This window comes from Macrotis lagotis, chromosome 1 (assembly GCF_037893015.1).
Source record: "Macrotis lagotis isolate mMagLag1 chromosome 1, bilby.v1.9.chrom.fasta, whole genome shotgun sequence".
Taxonomy (NCBI): Eukaryota; Metazoa; Chordata; class Mammalia; order Peramelemorphia; family Peramelidae; genus Macrotis; species Macrotis lagotis.
In genome coordinates, this window is record NC_133658.1 from 867,581,179 (window position 1) to 867,606,420 (window position 25,242).

Below are 25,242 nucleotides of genomic sequence, written 5' to 3' on the forward strand. Positions count from 1 at the left end.
CTTGTAAATGTTTAACATCAATGAAATGACCTCTGTCCTCAGAGAGCTCTGCCATTCTCCCTCTTCCCTCCCCCTCCCATGCCTCTTTTGGAAGAGATCTTGGATTTTTTGTTGCATCTTTTCTAACATACAGAGTGTGTACTTAGGAAGAAGGGGAAACAGAGTACTGCTTCCAGGAAGCTTTAGGGGAGAAGGTTGTCCCCTAAGGTGCCCCCAGTCTGATGAAGAGATTCACACACATCCTCATTGTCCAAGAAGAAAGTTCAAGGGCCAGGAGCCTCTCCTGATAGTCTTTGGGAGTCTTGGGGAGAGCTGAGACACAGATCAGCACCAGCCAATAGATCTGGGAAGCTAGATGGCACAGTGGATAGAGCACTGGCCTTGGGGTCAGAAGGACAGAAGTTTGAATCCATTTTCTGATACTTACTAGCTGTATGATCTTGGGCAAGTCACTCAACCCTGACTGCCTGGCATCCAGGGCCGTCTCCAGTCACCCAAATGATTCTGGAGGAGAAAGCGAGGCTGGTAACTCAGCACAGCCCCCCCCCCCCCCATCCAGTTCACGTGTTTGTCATGGTATCATTTCCCTGATATCAAGGGCTTCTTCGGGAATGAAGAACAAACTGGAATTTAAGGTGAGAACCCCAGCCCCACCTTTTATGGGCAGTGGGGATCACAGCCAGGTCTTCATGGCCTCCTTTAATCAGAAAGGGCTAGAGTTTTGTGATAGGGAGTTCTGATGATGGTGAAGATGATGATGTTTGTCCTTCAGGACATCAGGGAGGTGATGCCATGACAAGCAGGAGAATTGGATTTGAGTGAGGGAGTGCTGGGCTAAGCCACCAGCCTCACTTTCTCTTCTAGGCCCACCGGGATGCAAGGCAATCAAGCTGAAGTGACTTGCCTAAGGTCACACAGCTAGTGAGTCAAATCTGAGACTGGATTCCAACTCCGGTCCTCCTGACTCCAAGGCCAGTGCTCCATCCAGCGCCCCACCTAGCTGCTACCAGGTGGACTCCAGCCAGGCACACCAGCTCCGCCTTCTGCCAATGTTGACACCGCACCCCGTTTTCCCCACGTTCCTGCGGGGGCCGAGGGCCTGGGGTTGAAGTGCACCTCCCATTCCCCTCCCTCTGCGGGCCCCTCCACACCCCTGAACTTTACGCTGGGGAGCCCGGCCTGGGCCTCAGGTTTCCCCGCCAGGCTCGGGAAAGCCCCGGGCAAATGGGGAAGAAAACGGGGGACGGGTGGGGCCAGGCCGGGCCCTGTTGGGGAGAGCCGGGCCGGCCCAGGGCTGGGAGGACCGGGTGAGAGCCGAGCCGGGCCGGCCCCAGCTGAAGAGTGGAGCCGCGCCCACCGGGCCCGGAGCCCCGACCATGGCCGGGGGCAGCCTCTGGGCCCCGCTGCTTCTCTGCCTCCTGCCGCCAGCTCTGGGTAAGGGGCGGCCCGGCTGGGCCCCGGCTCGGGGGGCGGCCCGGCTGGGCCCCGGCTCGGGGGGCGGCCCGGCTGGGCCCCGGCTCGGGGGGCGGCCCGGCTGGGAGGCTGGGCCCGGGGCTGCGGGAGAGGCGGGCCGCCCCTCAGACAGCGGGTCTTCTGGTTCTCCGGGGCTGTGAGTAGAGTCTGCCGGGAGACGTGCAGGGGCCGAGGGCCGGAGACTGCAAGCCGGCGCCTTCCTTTGCTGCCAGTTGCCTGGCCTCCTTTTCTTCCCTCCTCCTCCTCCTCCTCCTCCTCCTCTCTCCTCCCCCGCCCCTTTCCTCCCTCTTCTCCCCCTTTTCGTCCTGTCTCCTTCCCTTGTGCAAGCTCAAACAGGTCCCATTCTCACCGGGAGAACTGGGGTGGGGGGAACCAGACCCTAACCCTAATGAGCCCCTGGCATGGGTTGTGGGGCCCCAAATTCACTTAATGGGCAAGCCTCGGCTGTCACCACTTTAAGGTCCGAAGGAGGACATTTCCTCCCTGGAAGTTGCTGTACCAATGAAATCACGGTTGACACTCCAAAAAGCAACAATAACTGCCTTGGCCAGAATTTTGTATCTGAATCTTTAAGGTTCTGGAAACACATAACTCCCCTGGTTCTTTCTTTGGAAGCATGTGCAGTGGATGTGATACTTGATGTCTCTCGCAGCTCTATGTTTGTCCTAAAGGTCCTTCTCAGTTCTAACAGTCAATGTTCTAAGGGTCCTTCTCAGTTCTAACATTCATTGTTCTAAGGGTTCTTTTCAGTTCTAACATCAGGGTTCTAAAGGTCTTACTCAGTTTTAACATTCCGTGTGCTAACAACCCTCCCAGCTCTTAACTTTGCTTTTTCAAGGACCCTCCAAACTCCAACATTCTGTGTTCTAAAGTTCCTCGTAGCTCAAGTTTGCTGTGTCTGAAAATCCCTTTGGCCTCTTCCAGCTGTGACATTCTGTAAAGGTGGACATTCTTGGCCCCTTGGTCTCATATCTCTTTTACCTAACTTAGATAAGCGAATGGGCGTTGCTCTGTCAAACTGAGACCTGGGAAAGATCTAGCTTTAAAAGTCCAAAGTTTCCCACTGCACCCAGGGTCACCTCCAGTCCTGCTGATTTATATCTGGCCACTGGATCCAGAAGACTCTGGAAGATTTTTGCATCATTCTCTCATCAAATCTAATTCACTTGTAGGTTATGACATCACCTTCCTGTTGTCATGGTTTTCTTTAGAAATGAAGGACATACAACAGCAGCATATAAGAACTCCCAGTTCTAACATTCCATGTTCTGAAGTCTTTTTCAGTTCTGACAATTTGTTTTAACAACTCTCCCAATTCTAATATTCGATATCCTTAAGTCTCTTCTAGCTCTGAAAGTCTCAGTTCTAACAACTCTTTCAGTTCTGACATTCTATGTTCTTTTTATAAAAGTTCTTTTTTTAAACTTAAATACAAAAAATTTTTTTCCATGTACTCACCAGAACCTGAGATGATTCAAAATATACTTTTTTTGTTCCCTGTTGTGCTTTTTTCTTTATTTTTCCCCCTCTCCCTCACAAGAAAGCTACAATTAAGCTTGGATTATACATACATACTTTATACCATATACATAGTTTTGTATATATTTCCAAACATACACACATCCATACACCCAGACACATACTCATATACACACACACACAGATATATCTACATACATATTCATAGATATCTATAATTGTATACATTATTCCCATAAACATTCATAGACATAAATGTAAGACTGTATTATACTGATTTACACTTGTCGTCTGTTTTTCTGAAGGTGGATAGTATCCTTCTTCAAAGTTTTTCCACATTATCTAAATCCATCAGTTCACCATTTTCTCTACCACAGCGCCTTCTATTATCGAGTTGTTTTAATTGTCTAAAATAATTTTGATTAATATTGATGACATGCAGTATAGTTTTCCAGTTTTTCTCTTTTGATTCATTCTATTTTTGACATTCAATGTTCAGCAAACCCTCCCAGTTCTGATATTCTGTATTCTAAGGTTCCCTCTAGCTTTGACTTTCCTGTGTGTGTGAGAATGCCTTTGGTCCCTTCCAGGTTTGGCATTCTGTGATTCTGCCTTGTGTCATAGCAGCCTCATGAGGGAGAGTAGTGGCAGTGTGTTTATCCTCATTTTGTTGTTGTTCAGTTGTGTCTGACTCTTCATAATTTCATGGGCCCTTGCCTAAGATCCTAGAGTAGCTTGCCAATTTCTTCTCCAGCTGCTCAAAGCAACCAAAGTTAAATGATTTGCCCAGAGTCATACAATTATAAGTGTCTGAGGCTGGATTTGATCTAGGATCTTTGTCTCCAGGCTGACTAATTTTAAAGAAAAAAACAGGCCTGGGGAGAAGAAATAACTTTTCAGTTTTTCACAGAAAGCTGAGAACACAATTGGAACTAGATTCCAGGTTTCTTTTCTGAATTCTAGCTTTATATTTTTTCTACTGGGTCACATATGTTCTTCCTAAAATTCATATAAGGGCAGCTAGGTAGTGTAGTAGTACCAGCCCTGGAGTCAGGAGGATCTGAGTTCAAATCTAGGCTTAGACACTTAATAATTACTTTGCTTTGTGACCTTGGGCAAGTCATTTAACTCCATTGATTTGAAAAACAAAAACAAAAAACCCTTGCAAATATATGTTTCCCTTACCCTCAACATTCACAGGAGTGCTTGCCAGGTCCAGGAATGCACACACACACACACACACACACTCCTGAGAGTTCTTGGGTTCTTGTCCTAGGCTGCACTGACCTACTGCAAGGGGCCTAGAGTTTCCGAGGTATCCATCACTGCCTAACCTAAAGTAAATTGTTTATTTACCTTTTCTGGATTTTAGAGCCAACCCTCAAAATAGATTGCTGGGTTTATAAAACTCTGATATGACTTATCCTTTCATTCCCACCCCCCAAAAGAAAGCCCATATCACAGGATTTAGAGCTGGAAAGACCTTAATGAATATCTAGGCCAGAGATTCTTAACTTGGAAAAGAAATTCAGAGGATAAACTTGACTGGGAAAAAAATTTACATCCATGCTTTCCTCAACCTTGGTCTCCTTTATAAACCTGTATATTTTATTTTTATATATCTATATCTATATCTATACCTATACCTATATCTGCATCTACATCTACATCTCTATCTCTATCTATCTCTATCTCTATCTCTATCATCTCTATCTCTATCTCTATCATCTCTATCTCTATCTCCATCTCCATCTCTATCTCTATCTCTAGCTCTCTCTAGCTCTCTCTATCTCTATCTCTCTCCATCTCTATCTCTCTCTCTATCTCTATCTCTCTCTATCTCTATCTCTATCTCTCTCTATCTCTATCTCTATTATCTCTATCTCTATCATCTCTATCTCTATCTCTCTATCTCTATCTCTCTATCTCTGTCTCTATCTCTATCTCTCTATTTCTATCTCTCTCTATCTCTATCTCTCTCTATCTATATTTATATCATCTCTATCTCTATCTCTATCTCTCTCTATCTCTACCTCTATCTCTATATCTCTCTGTCTCTATCTCTATCCCTATCTCCATCTCCATCTCCATCTCTATCTCCATCTCTCTCTCTATATCTGTCTCTATCTCTATCTCTATCTCTATCTCTATCTCTATCATCTCTATCTCTATCTCCATCTCTATCTCTATCTCTATCTATATCATCTATATCTATAATCTATCTATATCTATATCTATATCTATATCTCTATCTCTCTCTATCTCTATCTCTCTCTATCTCTATCTATATCTCTATATATCTCTCTCTATCTCTCTCTCTATCTCTCTCTATCTCTATCTATCTCTATCTCTATCTCTCTCTGTCTCTATCTCCATCTCCATCTCCATCTCTATCTCCATCTCTCTCTCTCTCTCTCTCTCTCTCTCTATATATATATATATATATATATGTCTCTATCTCTATCTACCTCTATCTCTGTCTCTGTCTCTGTCTCTATCCCTATCTCTATCATCTCTATCTCTCTCTATCTCTATCACTCTCTATAACTATATCATCTATATCTCTATCTCTCTATCTCTATCTCTCTATCTCTATCTCCATCTCCATCTCTATCTCTATCTCCATCTCTCTATACATCTGTCTCTATCTCTATCATCTATATCTATATCTATATCTATATCTATATCTATATCTATATCTATATCTAATCTATATCATCTATATCTCTATCTATATCATCTATATCTCTATCTCTCTCTATCTCTATCTCTCTCTATCTCTATCTCTATCATCTATATCTCTATCTCTCTATCTCTCTCTGTCTCTATCTTTATCTCTATCTCTATGTCCATCTCCATCTCCATCTCTCTCTATCTCCATCTCTCTCTATATATATATATCTGTCTCTATCTCTATCTCTATCTATCTCTGTCTCTATCTCTATCTTTATCATCTCTATCTCTCTTTATCTCTATCACTCTCTATCTATAACTATATCATCTATATCTCTATCTCTCTATCTCTATCTCTCTCTATCTCTATCTTCATATCCATCTCTATCTCCATCTCCATCTCTATCTCTATCTCCATCTATATATATATATATCTGTCTCTATCTCTATCTCTATCATCTATATCTATATCTAATCTATAGAATCTATATCTATATCTCTGTCTCTCTATCTCTATCTCTATCTCTCTCTATCTCTATCCCTATTTCTCTCTATCTCTATCATCTATATCTATATCTCTCTATCTCTCTCTATATCATTTGTATCTCTCTATCTCTATCTCTCTCTATCTCTATCTATCTCATCTATATCTCTATCTCTCTATCTCTGTCTATCTCTATCTCTCTCTGTCTCTATCTCTATCTCTATCTCCATTTCCATCTCTATCTCTATTTCCATCTCTCTCTATATATATCTCTCTCTCTCTATCTCTGTCTATCTCTATCTCTATCTCTATCTCTCTATATCTATATCATCTATATCTATCTATATCTATATCATCTATGTCTATATCTATATCTATCATATCTCTATCTCTATCTCTCTCTATCTCTATCTCCATCTCCATCTCTATCTCTATCTCTATCTCCATCTCTCTATATATATCTGTCTCTATCTCTATCTCTATCTCTCTCTCTCTGTCTCTATCTCTATCTCCATCTCCATCTCTATCTCTATCTCCATCTCCATCTCTCTCTATATATCTGTCTCTATCTCTATCTCTATCTCTATCTCTATCTCTGTCTCTATATCTATATCTCCATCTCTATCTCTATCTCCATCTCTCTCTATATATCTATCTCTATCTCTCTCTATCTCCATCTCATCTCTCTATATATCTATCTCTATATATCTCTATCATCTCTATATCTATCTCTATCTCTATATCATCTATATCTATCTATATCTATATCTATCTATATCTATATCTATATCTATATCTATATCTATCATCTCTATCTCTATCTCTCTCTATCTCTCTCTCTATCTATCTCTATCTCTATCTCCATCTCTATCTCCATCTCCATATCCATCTCTCTCTATATATATCTATCTCTATCTCTATCTCCATCTCTATCTCTATCTCTATCTCTATCTCTATTTCTATCTCTATCTCTATCTCTATCATCTCTATCTCTATCTCTCTCTATCTATCTATCTCTATCTCTATCTCCATTTCTATCTCTATCTCCATCTCCATCTCTCTATATATCTATCTATCTCTATCTCCATCTCCATCTCTATTTCTCTCTCTACATATATATCTATCTCTATCTCTATTTCTATCTCTATCTCTATCTCTCTCTATCTCTATCTCTATCTCTATCTGTATCTCTCTCTCTATCTATCTATCTCTATCTCTATCTATCTCTATCTTCATCTCCATCTTTATCTCCATCTCCATCTCTATCTCTAGCTCTAGCTCTATCTATATCTATATTTATCTATTTAACTATATTCTGATAAATGGTCAAAAGGTTTCATCAGATTGTAACAGGAATCCATAATGCAAAAAAAGGTAAGAACCTTCAATCTATATCGACATTCTAATTTTACAGATGAAGAAACTGAGGCTAGGAGAGGGAGAATGACAACCATTGCCCAGCTACAGTAGTGGCACATAGTAGACATTTAATAAGTTTTGGGGGATTGTAGCAAAACCAGAATCTTCAAAGTAAAAGAAACTTTTGAAGCCATTTTCCCAAGTATAACTGGATGATCTGTTTTAGGTCAAAGGCCTCAAGAATAGGAAATTCCTCAAAGAAATGCTTTCTCTCTTTCATTAAAAACTATATATGGTATTGTACTATATAAACATAAATAATATATGAAATAGCACAGATAATTTTAGTTTACTACTGATATTGCAGTATCCCTCTCCAATCCCTCCCAAGATAACAACCATTCCTTATAATACTAAATAAAAATGATGAAAAAATAAATTTACTCAAATCAACTAAGAAATCTGCTAAGTCTAATAATAGATGATATTCCCTTCTGCATAAGAGATATTTTCTCCTTTCTCCTTTCTGGGACCAGCCTCAGGCACTTTCATTTAGTTATTTTTCATCCAGGCCAGCAGTTTCTAAGACAGAGCTGAGTGAGGATAGAGATGCACTTCTTATAACAGGAAGATTGTCTAACTTTTCCTAGGGCTCAGTTTCCTCATCTGTAAGATGAGAAGTTTGACTCTTGTGGCCTCCAAGGGCCTTCCTAGCATGAAATCTATGATCTGAGAATGCCATTCTCCTTTCCCCAGCCAGTTCTGTTCTAGGAAAGACACTGAAACTTTTTTAGATCAGAATCCATAGTCTTGTTTCCCCTTAGCATCAGTGCTGACTCTGGGAGAATTGTTCTGTGAATATTAACAATAATAATAGTAACTAATGTTTATTTAAAGTTTTAAGGTTTGCAAAGCATTTTCTGGGTGTCACCCCACTTAATCCTCACAATGACCCTGAGAAGTAGGTGATAGTATTCCCATTTTACAAATGAGGAAACTGAGGTACTGAGCTAGTAAGTATCTGAGGTAGGATTCAAGTTCAAGTCTTCTTAGCTCCAAAACTAATACTCTATCTATTGTACCCCTAGTTTTCTCTGATCTCATTAAGAAAGGAAACTATTTAATCTGAGCAAATGTGAGCTTGGCCCAGGGTGAGACATAGCCATGTCTACCTAAGCAGAGCTTTATCCACCTGATACCTGAGAGCTTCTGAGGATTATAACTCTCACATGGCAACTTTAAGTTTCCAAGGCACTTTCCTCAAAACAGAAATGGCGATAGAACATATAAGAAATGTCATCCCTGTTTGACAGATAAGGAAATTAAAGCCACATGAAATAGTATCTAGAAACTTAAGGTACTGGCCCCACCACTTAACTAGCTATGTGACTTTGATTAAGTCATTCCCCCCATGCCTCAGTTTCCTCATCTGTCATAAGGGTAAGGGAATGAAATTCAGAGCTCAAAGTTATCTTAGAGGCCATCTTTCCCAGTACATTCATGAGGATATTGAGGCCCAGGAAGATTCATTGCTATCCCTAGGGTCCCACAGATGGTGGCTGATCTGGAATTTGAACTTTGACTCTAAATCCATTGCTTTTTCCTTAATACCACAGCGCTTTCTTCATAAAATTGAACTAATGGGACTCTCTGGCCTTCTCCAGCTTTGTTTCTGTTTCTATTATGATGTCAGAAAAATGATGATGATAATGATATTTGTCCTTAATTCCCAAAGAAGACCCTAGCATCAGGGAAGTGATGCCATGACAAGCACATATATTAGATTGGGGGAGGGGGGTGCTGTATTAAGTCACCAGCCTTACTTTCTCCTCCAGAGTCATCTGGAGCCAGTGACCAGCTATGAATCAGGACACCTGGAGAGAACCCTGCATGTGAGGCAATCAGGGTTAAGTGACTTTATAAAATGAGGGAGTTAGACTCAGTGACTTCTAAAGCCTTTTCCAGTTCTGAACTCCAAAATTCCTTTACCCATCTTTTATGATTTCATCTTGCCCTATATCTTGTGACTTGTATGATTTTAGAATAAATAAACATTTAAATCCTTCACTTTGGAAATTGTCCCAGAGAAAGGTGTGTTCACACTTCCCAGAAATGGCAGTTGTTTTGCAATCCATTGTTACTTCTTCCCTCCACTGAGCCCTTGGGCCCTCAGAAGCATCTATTAGACGTTCCCAATTGCCATAGAAATCATTCACTGAATGGTCAGAGGTTAGAAAGGGAAATGGGACCCTGTAGAAAGTACATAGGGTCAGAGAGCCAATGTTGAAAATGTAAAAGATACTAGATTAGGGAGAAGAAGGATTCTCTTACTGAAGTACCTAGCTGAGATTTAATAGCAAAAATATGTAGGGGACTCAGTCATCTTGGTTTTGTGACTTCCTTCAACTCTGTTTAGTGTACACAGCATAGGAACAAAGGTGGGAGTTTGAATTTTGGAAAGATATGATGAACAATTAATAAGACATGAGGGCAAGGCAATGAAATTGGGAAGGGAAGTTGAGTGATGGCCTGAAAAAGAAGAGAGGCAGGGAGTGTCATAAATACAGTAAAGACAAAAAATAAGGGAAGAAATCACAAGATAGGGAGAGATGAAATGATAACAGATCGTGATTGGACAAAGGAATTGTGAAGTTCAGAGGATTTTAAGTTTAGGACTGAAAAGGACTTTTAATCTAACTCTCACATTTTATTTTATTTTTAACAAATATTTTATATTTATATTTCCTACTACATACAATGGTACTTTTTGCCAATCATTTTTTTGGCAAGGTTTTGAGTTTTATATTTTTTTCTTCCTCCCTCCCTTCCCTTCCCCCTGCCCCCAATAGAAAGCAATCTGAAATAGGCTTTACATTTTGGCGGGGAGAGCAAGGCAGTGAGGTTAAGTGACTTGCCCGAGGTCACACAGCTAGGCAATTATTAAGTGTCTGAGTCTGGATTTGAACCCAGGTCCTCCTGACTCCAGAGCCGATGCACTGTCCACCGTGTTACCTAGCTGCCCCAATGCTTTACATTTGTAAGAATGTAAATGCTAAACATAGATCAAAATCTAACATATTGTGAAAGAAGAATCAGATCCAAAGAGAAGAAAGAAAACATTAGTAACTCTCCTATTTAAAAAAAAAAAGACTGGAAAGATTTTTTTTTTAAAATGTCACATTCTCGAGGGGCAGCAAGGTGGCGCAGTGGATAGAGCATCGGCTCTGGAGTCAGGAGTACCTAAGTTCAAATTCAGCCTCAGACACTTAATAATTGCCTAGCTGTGTGGCCTCGGACAAGCCACTTAACCCCATTTACCTTACAAAAAACCCCCCCAAAAACCTAAAAAAAAAAATGTCACATTCTAAAGGATTTTCAAAGTCAAACAGGATTTTTATATTTTATTCTGGTGGTAGAAAGGAGACATTAGACTTTATTTTAAGGATATGGGGCCCTCAGGATAGCCTGCTCCTCTTGCAGCACTGGTGTGTCTGCCATTTTAGTGTTCACTACAGTAGATCCTGGTCACAGCTGTACTTTAGGAGGCTTTGGGGGAATATCTGAGTGAAGGATAGCATGGATTGAAATCCACCAACAAGCTATTACAATAGTCCAGGAGTAAAGAGGTCATGTACCAGGATAGGATGGCAGCAGTGTCAGAAGAGAGGAGGTATTTACAAGAGATGTTAATGAAGGAAAAGTTGACAAACTATAGAATTGGTTACTGGTTGGCTATGGGATGTGAGAGAGAGTGAGGCATCAAATGATGGCAAAGTTAGATTGAGAGCCTATGTGATGGGAGAGAATGGTGTCCAAACACAGATAGTAAGTGTCTGAGCCAGGAGTCTAGTCCAAATCTTCTACAATGCACTCCCTCATAGGGAAACAGAACATTTAGAAGTGATGACAATATCAAGGCTATGGCCATCCCTTTATATAGCTGAAGTGGAGGAGAGAAATAGTTGAAGATGGGACTTAAGTAGTTGATGAAATGGGAAGTTAGAATATTTGAGGGAACATCAACCTGTATGTTGAAGGCCTCTCACCTGAGGGCAAGAGTGGAGATGGAGAGGGAGACAATGACTCAGACACTAATTTCACTGAGGGTGGGTAGATAAGAGCTGTTGGATTCTGACTTGGGTAATAAGCTTGAATAATATGAAGGTCAAACAAGAGGAGGTTATTTCATAATGGTGATAGGCAGCTAGGTGGTACAATGGATATTTAGCTCTGTGATCCTGGGCAAGTCACTCCTTTCTGCCTCAGTTTCTTCATCTGTAAAATGAAGATAATAAGAGCACACATCTCCAAAGGTTGTTATGGAATCAAATGGGGTAATATTTTTAAAATTCTCTGCAAACCTTAAAATATTATGCTAAAGTGCTAGCTATGGTTTATTATTATTATTATTATTATTATTATTATTATTATTATTATTATTATTATTATACTATTGGGGCAGCTAGGTGACTCTATACAGAGAGCACCAGACTTGGAATCAGACCTGGGGGAGAAAGTGAGAAAAAAAAGAAAAAGAAAGGAAATTTACCTGATAGCTTTATTATATATGTAAAAGGAATAGCAAGTTGCATACAATAGATTTGTAGTTTCATGTGGAATCATCTTTTTTATCATACTATGTTAGGGAAATGCTCATTTTACTAAAAATAAAATAAATGTGAAAAATTTCAGACTCAGACACTTGTTAGATCCTGGGCAAGTCACTTCACCCTATTTGCCTCAGTTTCTTCATCTGGAAAATAAGGTAGAGAAGGAAATGGAAAACTATTTTAATATCTCTGCCAAGAAAACCCCAAAAAAGGTCACAAAGAATTGAATAGGACTGAAATACCTGAACAATAATGGTGCTACTGATAAAGGGAGAGTCTGGAGGTGATGATGGGAAAGTCCAAAATTGGAGTTTCAGACAACCTTTTTTTTTAGGGTTTTTTTGGCAAGGCAAATGGGGTTAAGTGGCTTGCCCAAGGCCACACAGCTAGGTAATTATTAAGTGTTTGAGACCAGATTTGAACCCAGGTACTCCTGACTTCAGGACTGGTGCTTTGTCCACTGTACCACCTAGCCACCCCTTCAGACAACCTTTTCTAACCCTACAGGGAGCCCAGTGTTGGCCCGTCCACAGAATGTGACCCTGATTTTCCGCAACTTCAGTGTCTATCTAGCATGGTGCCCAGGATCCAACTATCCCAACAATATCACTTATACGGTGAATTATCAGAGGTAGGTAGAGGCTTCTGGCTTGAGGGAGATGGGAATGTAGAAGAGGAATGGGGGGGGAGGAATTGGGAGAGTTTTGGAGTGTTTGGAGAAATTGCAAGGTGAGGTCAAGGCTAACTGAGACCTACAGCCTCACTGGGCCAGTTGCTTCAATTCAGTTCAAGTCAACAAATACTAATATTAAATATTATGAAAAATCCAGCCCTCTACTGGGTGATTTGGAGATAGGGTGGGGTGGGGAATATATAGCTTTGTTCTCAAGAAACTCAAGAAATTAGGGTTATGGATTTCCCTTTAGTGGGGAACTTAGATGTCATTCAGATTAACTCTTTAAATTTACATATGAGGGAAATGAGTCTAGAAGGTTAGAAGTGAATTGTTCAAGCTCATACAACTAGTAACTGCCTTAAGTCAGAATCTGAGCTCAGGTCTTCTTGACTCCAGGGTCACCCACTACTCTTATCAGCCTTTATAAACTATTGTTATTTTGTTGTTTTGTCCTTGTTCTTGAAGGACCATGACATCAGGGAAATGATGCCATGACTTGCAATTGAATTGTATTTAAGTGAGGCAGGACTGTGCTAAGTCACCAGTCTCACTTTCTCCTCCAGAGCCATGTAGGTGAAGTGACAAGATATAAATCAGGATGTTGGGAGATGGCCCTATACAAACTAGACATGAGGCAGAGGGGAACAGCTAAGATTATGAAAGGTCTGGAGACCAGTTGACAAGTCAGTCAACAAACCTTTATCATGTAGCAGACACTAGATTAAAGGCTGCAGTGAACTCTGCAAGGATTGGTAGGGAACAATGGGATGCTTAGGTGAGAGAAGATTGAGAGGTGCAGAATGGCTGACTTCAAGTATGTGGAGCGAATCCCATGGAAAAGTTTTGTTCTACTTGATCTCAAGAGCTAAATCCCAAGACCTAAATGATAGGGACAATTCTAAAGAGGTGGATTTAAAATCAGTGCAAGGAAGACCATCTGGAGGATTGGCAGCCCAATTCTATGGTCAAAGGACTTGGTTTCATATCATATCTTGGGTGCTTACTACCATTTATGATGCTGGGCAAGCTCCTTCCCCTTTTGAGCTAAATAATGGTTGAAATCCCTTCAAACCCTAGTTTGGTGAGGTAATCATGAAAGTGGAAAGGACTGGCCCATGATCCAACATAACAATTCAGATCATGAGTGCTCCATCACTGGAAATCTCCAAGCAGAACTAAGTTGGATGGTCTCTTCTGGGAGCTCCCCAAGGAAACTGAGCTGGGACATGAATGATAATGACTGCTCACATTCCTAGATTCCATTAAAGTTTACAAAACCCTGTCCTCTTGGCATTCTGGCAAGGCAAAAAAGAGCAGGCATAATTATTTGTGTTGTAAAAGTGGGGAAACTGAATCTACAAGAGTGTCTTGGTAGCTTACAAAGGTTTGTTGGGAAGGGCCTCTAGTTGTAAACCAGGAACTTGGCCATGAGTAGACACCAGGAGCTGGGGCCCCATGATCCTTGTTAGCTGTCTTTTATGCCTGTGTTATCCTGAGAAGTCAATTAATCCCTGTTCCTCCTCTGTAAAATGAACTGGTTGAACTAAATGAGCTTTAGTTCTGGAACTACCAACTTATGATGTATCATCTACTCCTTCCTCAGCATTGAGAATGAGCGCTGGAGGAAGGTCAAACATTGTATGAGGATAACCATGGAAGAATGTAACCTCACCTGCCTGAAGCATCAGGATCTATACCTCAAATTTAAGGCAAGAGTCCGGGCAATGGCTCCTGGAATCCACTCCACCTGGGTAGAATCCCCCATCCTGGATTATTTCTTTGATGGTAAATTTCTGTTTCTCTTCCTTTTTACTCTCTACCTTTTACTTCTCAAAAATCCATAATTAAAAAATTCATAGATAAATACTAAAGAATAGTATTGATTGTTAAGAACTCATTTATATTGCATTCATTCATTCACTTTGTTTGTTAAGCTAAGAATTATAAAGATCTGGTTTCACATCCCAATATTAATCAGATGTCTATGGACAAACCATTTAGTTTCAGTCTCACACAACTCTAAAACAAAAGATTATAGAACATTTGTAATCAATAGAGAAAGCTCATACTCCAGCAATCTCAGAGGCTCATGATACACTAATGCTCTCTATAAAGATAATAGTATAATGTGTTTTCAGTTGCCTTGATTATTTCTCCATGAACCAAAAGGATGGAAGGGCCTTCAAATGTCCATCTGCAAGAGTTCTCACAAATCATAATTCCTATCCTTCTCCTTCCTTCCTGTTGTCAGGATGGATCTTCTTCCTAATTTTCCTATTTCTGTCCAGTCAATCAGATTCAAAACCTCAGAGCCATCCCCAATGCTTCCTCATTCCTCATCCCTAATGCAGAATCAGTTTACAAGTCTTATTGAGTCTGGTTGATTGACCATGAGTGAACAAGTATTTCTTAAGCATCTAATATGTTCCAGTCATTTTACAAAGAAAGGCAAAAATAGTCTTTTCCCTCAGGGCATTCACATTCTAATTGGAGAGACAACAGGAGAAGTAAAAAAAGAGAGAAATCAGAAAGGGGAGGAATTAGCCACTAGTGAGGAGAAGGAACCCCAAAAGACCTACAGAAGGTAGGATTCATTTACTCCATAAAACAAATTCTTTTCATGGCATTACACCATACCCTTCTGACCAGGAGTGGATAGTATGTTTCATCAACAATCTTTTCTAATTATGGGTGGCCACTGTCTTGATGGAAGTTTTTACAAATGCTCTTCTTCCTCACCCCTCCCTCCCACAGTTACAAACTCCCTTCAAGTCATATCTGAGGTCACCTCCTACAAGAAGTCTTTCTTGATTTCCACCTGGCATACCCCTTCTACCCTATCCTCTCCCTTCAGAAAATCAAACCCAGGCCCACTGATTTCATATCTGCTGACCTTTTTCCAGTGCCTGTTAATAAGTCCCCTAAGGCTGAGGATTGAACAGGAGGGAGAGAAGTCATAGATATTTCCTGAGCTCTTCTGAGAGCTTATCCTAGCTTAGGTATAGAATTTTCCTCCCTAGAGGGAGGGAGTCAGATAAGATAACCTTGGAAGAGCCCTCCACTATTCCTACTCCATACCAATTGACCTCTTCTATATATGACAGTGGAACCAGCCCCACCCATACTGACCTGGATTTGGAACAAGGAGATGTTAAGCATCAATGCCACCTATGAGTTGCCTCACTGTGTAGGCCTTATGAGCCTGAAATATGAGGTGGAATTCTGGAAGGAGGGGAACCCAAACAAGGTAAAGAATATAGCTGTGATCAGCACTTTCTCTCCCACATTCTATCCATCCCTTCTGACATCCCAAATATCCTTCCTCCCTGTAAAACCATTCTCTGCCTCATTCTATTTTAGCCTAGTGCCATTATTATTTTTAAAATATTACTGATGTATTTTGAGTTTTTACATTACCTTCATTTCCAATATGTCCATCCTTCCTCCTTTGGCAGCGAGTAAACCATATAATAAAGACTGAAAAAGCCAAAGAAAAAGTAGATTTTAAGTTTTATATTTTATTTATTTTTTTTTCAGCTACATGCAATGGTAATTTTCAACAACCATTTTTTCCCCAAGATTTTGAGTTTTACATTTTTCTTCCTCCCTTCCTTCCCTCCTCTCCAGTGGCAAGCAATCTAACATAAGCTACATATGTATAACCATGCTAAACATAGATCCATATTAATTATGTTGTGAAAAAAAGAATCAAATCCAAAGAGAACAAAACATTAGAAGAAAAAAAGACATAATACACAACACAACTTTTAAAAATTGAAGATAGACAGCTTTGGTCTGCATTTAAACTCCACAGCTCCTTCTCTGGATATGGATGATATTTTTTCCATCACAAGACATTTAGAATTGTCTCTGATTATACTGATGAAATGACAAGTTCATCATAGTCGATCATCATCTAATGTTGCTGTTAGTGTGTACAATGTTCTTTTGGTTCTGCTCGCTTCACTCACATGCAGGTTTTTCCAGGCTATTTTGAAGTTCTATTCTCATGGTTTCTTAGAGAACTAAAGTGTTCCATCACATTCATATACCACAATTTGTTTAATCATTCCCCAATGGATGAGCATTCCTTCAATTTCCAATTTGTTGCCGCTATGAAAAGAGTTGCTATAAATGTTTTTATATATGTGGGTTTTTTACCCTTTGTGGTGATCTCTTTAGGATACAGATCTACAGCTGTGTTGCTGGATCAAAGGGTGTGCTCACTTTTGTTGTCTTTTGGGAGTAATTCCAAATTGCTCTCCAGAAAGGTTCATAACTGACAAGCTGTGATAAATTCACAACTCTACCAACAATGCATTAGTGTCCTAGTTATCCCCACATTCCCTCCAACATTGATCATTTTCCTTTTTAGTAATATTGGTCAATCTGATAGGTGTGAAGTGGCACCTCAGAATTGTTTTAATTTGCCTGAGCAAAGTAGATTTTTGCAAAACCATCCAATACATCACTTTAGTATAGCATAATATGCAACACTCTGGGTCCATAACCTTTCATCTTTGTTCTATTATCATTAGCTATATTATGTACCACTTCAATTGCCTGTGATTCCCAAGGTTCTGACTGGTACTCTCTTTCCAGCTCTCTTTTCATTCTTCTTTTAACTTCTTATCAGTTCCTATAATTTCATTATCATTCCTATGCTAATGACTCCCAAGACAAAATATCTAGCCCTTTTCTCTCTGTTTCTCTCCCTGGCTTCATTCCCATATCACCAGCTGCCTAGTCAACATTTTGAACCAGAAGCCCCATAGGTCTCTAGACTAATCTGGTCCATAACAGAATGTACTCCCACTCAAACCAGGCAGTCTTCTAAAATTCCAAGAGAAGTCAATACCGCTACAGTCATTCTGGGTTACTCTTCCCTTTTCTTCTGGACAGAATCGGGCCCAGGCTATCTCCCATGATGAAGAGGTGAAGATCCCTTTGTCTTCAGTTTCTACAGGGAACTACTGCTTGAGTGCACGGACAATATATTTCATAAACACCCTCAAGTACAGCAACTTCTCTCAACCAATCTGCTTCCTGCTGGGGACCCCAGGTGAGACCTAAGAGGAGAGGACTATGGGATGCAGCCAGGTCAGGCCAAGTGGGACAAAAGAGGAAGATTTTCCCACAAGTCTTGATACACTCAAAGGACAGAGGGCTCCCATTTTCTTTTCTCCCAAGGAACCCAGGAAAGGATGCTGGTCTTGGTGCTGCTATTATTCCTGCCAATTGCCATTCTGTCTTGGATGTTCTTCCTGAAGAGCATCTATTTCCAGAAGGCAAAGATGCCACAGAACTTGGTATGTCAAAGATGGTTGGTGGAAAAGAGGGAACACTAAGCCATAATGGTACAGTCCTCATTGACAAGGACAGATTCACATGTAGTGAAAGGGGTTAACTGGCTATATCATGAGGAACATCATGAAAGCCCCATTTCACTCACCTCTTGTCAAGTCGCCTGAAATTCCACTATTTGGAGGCACTATTTTAGTATTTTAAAAGTTCTGTCACTATTGCATTTCCAAATAATCTAGAATGCCAGAGATGAACGAGACATTGAAACATATAATGTCAGAATTGGAAGGAGCCTTAGAACTCAGAATTTCAAAACTGTGAGAAGCCTTAAAATATAGGACGTCAGAGCTGAAGGGACCTTAGAACACAGAGTGTCAGAGTTGAGAGGTCCCTTAGGATTCAGAATGTCAGAGCTGGGAGAGTTCTTAGAATACAGAATGTTAGAACTAGAAGGAACCTCAGAACACAGGATGTCAGAGCTGGGAAGGGCTTTAGAACACAGAAAAGCAAAATTAGTGCATTTCAGTCATAGAATGTCAGTATTACAAGGACACATTGAAGAGAAAGAGTGGAATAAGCATTTAGGCCTATGTGCCAGACATTGGACTATTTCCTTTGATTTTCACAACAACCCTGGGAGGTAGATTATTGTTAGCCTCATTTTACAGTTGAGGAAACTGAGGCAGACAGAGGTAAAATGACTTCCTCAGGACCACTCAACAAGAAATGTCTGAGGTTGACTTTGAATTCAGGTCTCTCTGAATCTATCCAGTCCTCTATCTGCAGTAGCACCACCACCTAGAATGTTGTCAGAGCTAGATGAGACCCAAGGGGCCAACTAGTCAAAACTCCTTAATTTTACAAAGAAACTGAGACCAAGAAAGGAAAAGAGGCTTGCTCAAAGTCAGACAATGACTTCATGTAGAGCCCCAGACTATAACTTGTCTCACATCTCCCAGATATGACCACAATTCTCTAACAAAATGCAGATCTCAATGAGAAAGAACATCTTAGGTACTGATGAATGAACCTCTTTTCAAGAATCAGTTGATGATGTCATCAACTTGAGAACAAAGTCCCAGGGGGTGATAGGGTAGATGAGATAGATGCTAGGGAAAGGCAATCAGGAAGAGGCCTCTGAGATCACAAGATCAGAGAATCGCAGAGGTGGGAGGCACCTGTCCAATTCATCCTGACCAGCCCATATCTCTACACCAATCCACTTCTTGACAAGTGTTCATTTAGGCTTCTCTTAAGGAATTTGAGGGATGAGAATCCATTATCTCACAGAACATTTTGGAAGGTATCAAATGTGCTTTTATGCAGTTTTTCCTTGTTGCCCCTAATTCTACCCTCTGGGGCTAAGGAGAAATCAAATAGAGTCCCTTGTCCCTTTTTGTCCCCTTTCAGATCCTTGAAGATGACTATTACAATCCTTCTTAAGTCTTTTCTTTTCTAAGTTAAGTATCCCATTCCCAAATGATTTTTTTCACATGGTAGGATCTCAAGGACCTTCCTCTTGGATGAATAAGGAAGCAAAACTGGGAAAGCACCAAATATCAGTATCATAGCATCAGCCCTTATCAAGAGAAGCTTACAACCACATCCCCTACTTTCAGATTCATTAACTGGGATTCTGGCATAGGGTTTTTAAAAGGTCAAAAGTGAGATCCTGTCTCCTCTACTCAGGAATAAGAGAGAATAAGATCAAGGGGGAGAGTTGGTCCAACTACATCAGGATAGATGTGGACCTACTGGGGCAAAAAGACAGATACCCTTCACCTATGAAATACCACACAGGTCAAACTGAAACCTAATGATTCCATTCTCCTCTCTCCACCCCAAATTAGGACTTTTCTTCATCCAGATGCCCTGTGAAAACATTAGAACTGAACAGACAAGAGTCTTTTAGGGACTTGCTCATCTGCCCCAAGAATAATTTGTGTAATAGAAGAAGACCATACTCAGGATCCAGGAGTCAAAACATCCCTCAGCCATCTGAGATGGAGGACCATGAGACTGAGGAGGAAAGTGAAGAGGAAGAATCTGAGGATACAGATGACAGTGGAACCTTTGAACCTTACCTTAGAATTCCTCCCTTAGAAGGCCTGGTGATTGGAATGGGGGAAGCAGAGACAAATGTAGAGAATTTAGAGTCTACAGGAACCCCTCTCAGATGTGATTTCTCCCTAGTTATAGACACTTCAGATAGTGGAAATGTGTTTGACTCTTCCTGGGGAGAATCAGATAAGACAAGCTGTTTGATCAAGGATAGCATCTCTGGGGATAACCTCTGTCTGTCATCTTCCATGTTCTTGAAGGAGTCAAAAATTATAAAAGAGTATTCAGAAGATGCTTTGTCTTCCAGGGCCTCCCCAGTGCCCTTGGACCTTTCCTCTCCTGGACTGATGATCCTCCCTGAGGAACCCCTGGCTTCTCTGAAGACATTGGTAATTACCATGGACAGGTCTGAGGAAGAGGAGGATTGGTTTATGGAGGGGGAAGAGGAAGAAGACAAGGAAGAAGAGGAAATGACCAATGGAAATGAGATGGAGGGCCTTTGGAATGAATACCCCAAGAGGCCTAAAGTCAGGGATTATCAACAAATACACTATAGGCTTCACTGACTTAGTTATCACTCTCTCTAGTTTCCAAAAACTCTCTTTGTCTTGTTCTCTTAGTCCAGGCCTTCAGAAATTTTCAGCTTCTCCCATGTTCTAAAGGTCCACTGGATACTTCAAGGAAGTTCAAAGATGAACTCATCAGTATTTGTGGTATAACCAGACTACTTCTAGAACCCATAGTGGCAAATAACTTTTTAAAATTTTCCCAACTATATGCAAAGATAGTTTTCAACATTCATTTTTGGGGGTAAGATTTTGAATTCCACATTTTTTCCTTCCTTTCCTCCTCCCTCCCCCTGGCAGCAGGTAATCTGATATAGGTTACACAAGTATAGCTATGTTAAATCTATTTCAATAATAGTCATGCTGTAAAAGAAGAATCAGAACAAAAGGGGGAATAAACCACAAGAGGAAAAAATGTAAAACAAATTTGAAAAGTTGAAAGCACCATGCTTTGTTCTGCATTCAGACTCCATAGTTCTTTCTCTGGATGTGGTTGACATTTTCCATCACAAGGCTTTGGGTATTGTCTGATTATTGTACTGCTGAGAAAAGCTAAGTCTATCATAGTTGTTAATCACTCAGTGTTGCTGTTAATATATCCAGTGTTCTGTTGTTTCTATTCACCTCACTCAGCAGTAGTCTGGTAAACGATATTTCAGTTGTGTTGAGTGGGAAGGCAAGCATCCAAATGGACCTAGGTTCAAATTCCAACAATGCCATCAACTGTCTGTGTGTCCTTGGCAAGACCTCTGTGAGTTTCAGTTTCCTTATCTGTAAAATGAGTGGGTTTTACTGGATCACCTTCCAGCTTCAGATCTAAGATCTAAAAAGAAATGTCTATGATCATTTAGTCCAATCTTTTCATGTGATAAAGAAGGAAATTCCTAGAAACCCCATGTTATAGAGAAAACCGATCCAAAATGGAGTCAGAACACCAAAGATCTGCTCACTAGGTGACTATAGCTGATTAGTGTGAAGTCATAGGCAAATCCATTTGCTTTGATCTGAGCTTCATTTCCTTATCAGCAGAATTCAATTTAATTCAACAAATATTTTTTTTTTGCAAAGTCCTGTATGAGGTACCAGAGATACAAAAACACAAATTAAAGTCTTGAACCTCAAAGACTTTTCATTCTGATGGACGATACATACATATAGCATGAATGTTCATGCTCATGATAATGTGGAATCTGACCTATGCTTTGGAGGAATCTAAGAATTCTCAGAGGCAAAGAAAGGAACATCCATTGGTATGCTCTGTGTGAAGGTCATTCACCACTGTAGCACTAGCCAAATCAGAATGACTTTTGCACCATGAGCATAGTGTAGATGGTGCTTTGTAAATCTTGAATGTCCTATGGGAATGTGAAGAACTCCATTGTGGGGCATTGTGGTTTTATTTTTCTTTTTTAAAAATAAATATTTATTTGTATATATATATATATATATAAATGTATGTAGTTATATAATTTATTTTTACCATTCTCTTCTTATCAAATTTTGACTTTGAGATTTTCTCTCTTTCCCCCACCTCTCCCCCACTTATCAAGAAGACAAGCAGTATATCAATTATACATATAAAATCATACAAATATACTACTATATTAACCATATTGTAAAAAGAAAAGGAAGAAAAAAGAGAAAGAGAGAAAGGAAGGGAGGAAGGAAGGAAGGAAGGAAGGAAGGAAGGAAGGAAGGAAGGAAGGAAGGAAGGAAGGAAGGAAGGAAGGAAGGAAGGAAGGAAAAAGAAAATTATACTTCAATTTACATTACAACTCTACATTCAGAGTTCATCAGTTCTCCTTTTGGAAGTACACAGTACTTTATTTTCATCATGAATTTTTGGAATTTTCTTGGATCATTGTATTGATCAGAGTAGCCAAGCCTTTCACAGCCGATCATCGTTACAACTTCGATGTTACTGTGCACAATGGTCTTTTACTTCTTCTCACTTCGTGTTGTCTCAGGTCATATAGATCTTGCCATGTTTTTTTTTTCCTGAAACTATCCCCTTATTTCTCATAGCATAGTAATATTCTATCACAATCATGTGCAACAACTTAGTCAATCATTCCCCATTTGATGGACATTTGCTTAATTTCCAATTCTTTGCCACCGTAAAGAGTTGTAATACATATTTTTGTACATATAGGTCCCTTTCCTTTTATCTCTTCGGAGCTACAGATCTAGTAATAGTATTGCTGGATCAAAGGGTATGCACAGTTTTATAGCCTTTTGGAAAGGTTCCAGATTGTTCTCCAGAATGATTGGAACAGTTCACTATTCCACCAATAGTCCATTAATGTACCTATTTTTCCAGTCCCCTCCACCATTCATTATTTATGGTAGGTGTAAGATGGTGCCTCAGAATTGTTTTGATTTGTCTTTCTCTAATTAAATATGATTCAGAGCATTTTTTTCATATAACTATAGGTAGTGTTTATTTCTTCTGAAAACTGCCTGTTTTTATCTTTTGATCATTTACCAAATTATCTTATCTTATAAATCTTATTTTTGCAACTTTAACTCAGTTCCATATATATATATATATATATATATATATATGTTTGAGAAGTTTTTAAATATCATTTTATTTTTTATATCTTTTAGTATAATGTAGTTTCCTTGATTATCTTTCTTTTTTAAATAAATTTATTTATTCTTATTTTTATACAAATGATGATTTTTTTATACATTACTAAAATATTCTTGTTTAAGAGTAAACATAATGCCCCCTCCCCCAGAGATATACCCACATGAATGAAAGTAAAGGAAAGAGAAAAAATTTAAATTAAACATAATAATAATAATAATAATAATAAGTACAGCCGGGTGGCTCAGTGGACAGAGCACCAGCCCTGGAGCCAGGGGCACCTGAGCCCAAATCTGGCCCCAGACACCCAACAATCACCCAGCTGTGTGACCCTGGGCAAACTACCCCAACCCCATTGCCCTGCAAAAACAAAAAAAGATCCAAAATAATAATAATACAATATTAATAATAGTATTATAATATAATATTAATAATAATATTAATAATAGGGGTAGCCAGGTGGCACAGAGGACAGAGCACCATCCCTGGAGCCAGGAGCACCCAGGTCCAAATTCAGACTCAAACACCCAACAATCACCAAGCTGTGCAGCTCCAGGCAAGCCACCCAGCCCCATTTGCCCTGGAACCCCCCAAAATAATAATAATAATAATAATAATAATAATAATAATAATAATGTGATTCAGTCTGTGTTCCAAAACCACCAGCTCTGTTGTGGGTGAATCACATTCTTTATGATAAGTCCATCACAAAAGCTACTTCCATATTTTTCCACTGTTGCCATTGCTGATTTCAACTCTCTCCATTCGTACTTCCCCACTACCATATACTATATTTTCTCTCTCATTTCACTCTGTCCCTCTTCTTAAATGTGCTGTAGGGTAGCTGAGTGGCACAGCAGACAGATCCCAAGCCCTGGGGCCAAGAGGACCTGAGCCCACATACTACCCCTTAGGCCCAGCATCCACCCAGTCCTATGGTCCTGGACAGGCCATCCAATCCCAGGCCCCTGCAGGAAGTAAAAAAGAAAATGTGTTATATCTGACCACTCTCCCCCCATGGTCCATCCTCTCCTCCATCACTCACATCCCCCCCTTCCCCCGTCCCCCTTCTCTCCTTCTTACTCCAGATGTCTATACCCCATTGAGTATATATGTTGTTTCCTCTCCTAGCCACCTCTGATGAGAGGGAAGATTCCCTCATTCCCCCTTGCCTTCCCTCCTTCCATATCTTTGAAATAGCTCATTGTAATGAAAAAGAATCTTATTATGTGAAATATCTTAGCCTATTCTACCTCTCCTTTTTCTTTTTCCAATTACATTTCCCTTTTAGCCATTGACTCCATTTTTAAACCATGATTTATCTTCAAATTCAGCTCTCTCCTGTGCTTTATCTATAAAAGCTCCTTCTACCTGCTCTATTAAATGAGAAGGTTTGTATGAGTATTATCAGGAACATTTTTCTATGCAGGAATACATGTAGTTCATCATCATCATTAAGTCCCTCATATTTTACCCTTCTCTTCCACTCTCCATGCTTCACCTGAGTCCTGTATTTGAAGATCAAACTTTCTGTTCAGCTCTGACCATTCCAAAAGGAACATTTGAAATTCCCCTGGTTCATTGAAAGTCCATCTTTTTCCCTAGAAGAGAACATTCAGCCTTGCTGGGTAGTTGATTCTCGGTTGCATTCCAAGCTCTTTTGCCTTCTGGTATATTATCTTCCAAGCCCTACGAGCTTTTAATGTAATTGCTGCTAAGTCCTGTGTGATCCTGACTGCAGCTCCACAATATTTGAATTGTGTCCTTCTGGCTGCTTGTAATATTTTCTCTTTGACTTGGGAGTTCTGGAACTTGGCTATAATATTCCTGGGGGTTGGTTTTTTTGGGGATCTCTTTCTCAGGGAGATCGGTGAATTCTCTCAATTTCTATTTTGCCCTCTGCTTCTAGGATATCAGGGAAATTTTCCTGTAGTAATTCTTTGAAAATGATTCAAGGCTCTTTT

General features: G+C 40.0%; 1 protein-coding gene across 1 annotated transcript; it reads left to right on the forward strand.

Moving 5' to 3' along the window:
• The first annotated feature begins 1,360 nt into the window (after window positions 1-1,360).
• Window positions 1,361-23,045, forward strand: IFNLR1 (interferon lambda receptor 1). The gene is made up of 7 exons (XM_074218120.1): window positions 1,361-1,434; window positions 12,586-12,709; window positions 14,358-14,539; window positions 15,859-16,001; window positions 17,657-17,816; window positions 17,945-18,063; window positions 19,909-23,045. Exons 1-7 carry the CDS (start codon window positions 1,377-1,379, stop codon window positions 20,683-20,685), a joined length of 1,563 nt encoding a protein of 520 aa, XP_074074221.1. The 5' UTR covers window positions 1,361-1,376; the 3' UTR covers window positions 20,686-23,045.
• The last annotated feature ends 2,197 nt before the right edge of the window (window positions 23,046-25,242 follow it).

Excerpts from the sequence above, each read along its gene's own strand:
- IFNLR1 (XM_074218120.1), top strand. The coding sequence starts at position 1,377 with ATGGCCGGGGGCAGCCTCTGGGCCCCGCTGCTTCTCTGCCTCCTGCCG. Across the intron at positions 12,710-14,357 it reads TATACGGTGAATTATCAGAG|CATTGAGAATGAGCGCTGGA; the intron begins GTAGGTAGAGGC and ends CTCCTTCCTCAG. Across the intron at positions 14,540-15,858 it reads CCTGGATTATTTCTTTGATG|TGGAACCAGCCCCACCCATA; the intron begins GTAAATTTCTGT and ends TATATATGACAG.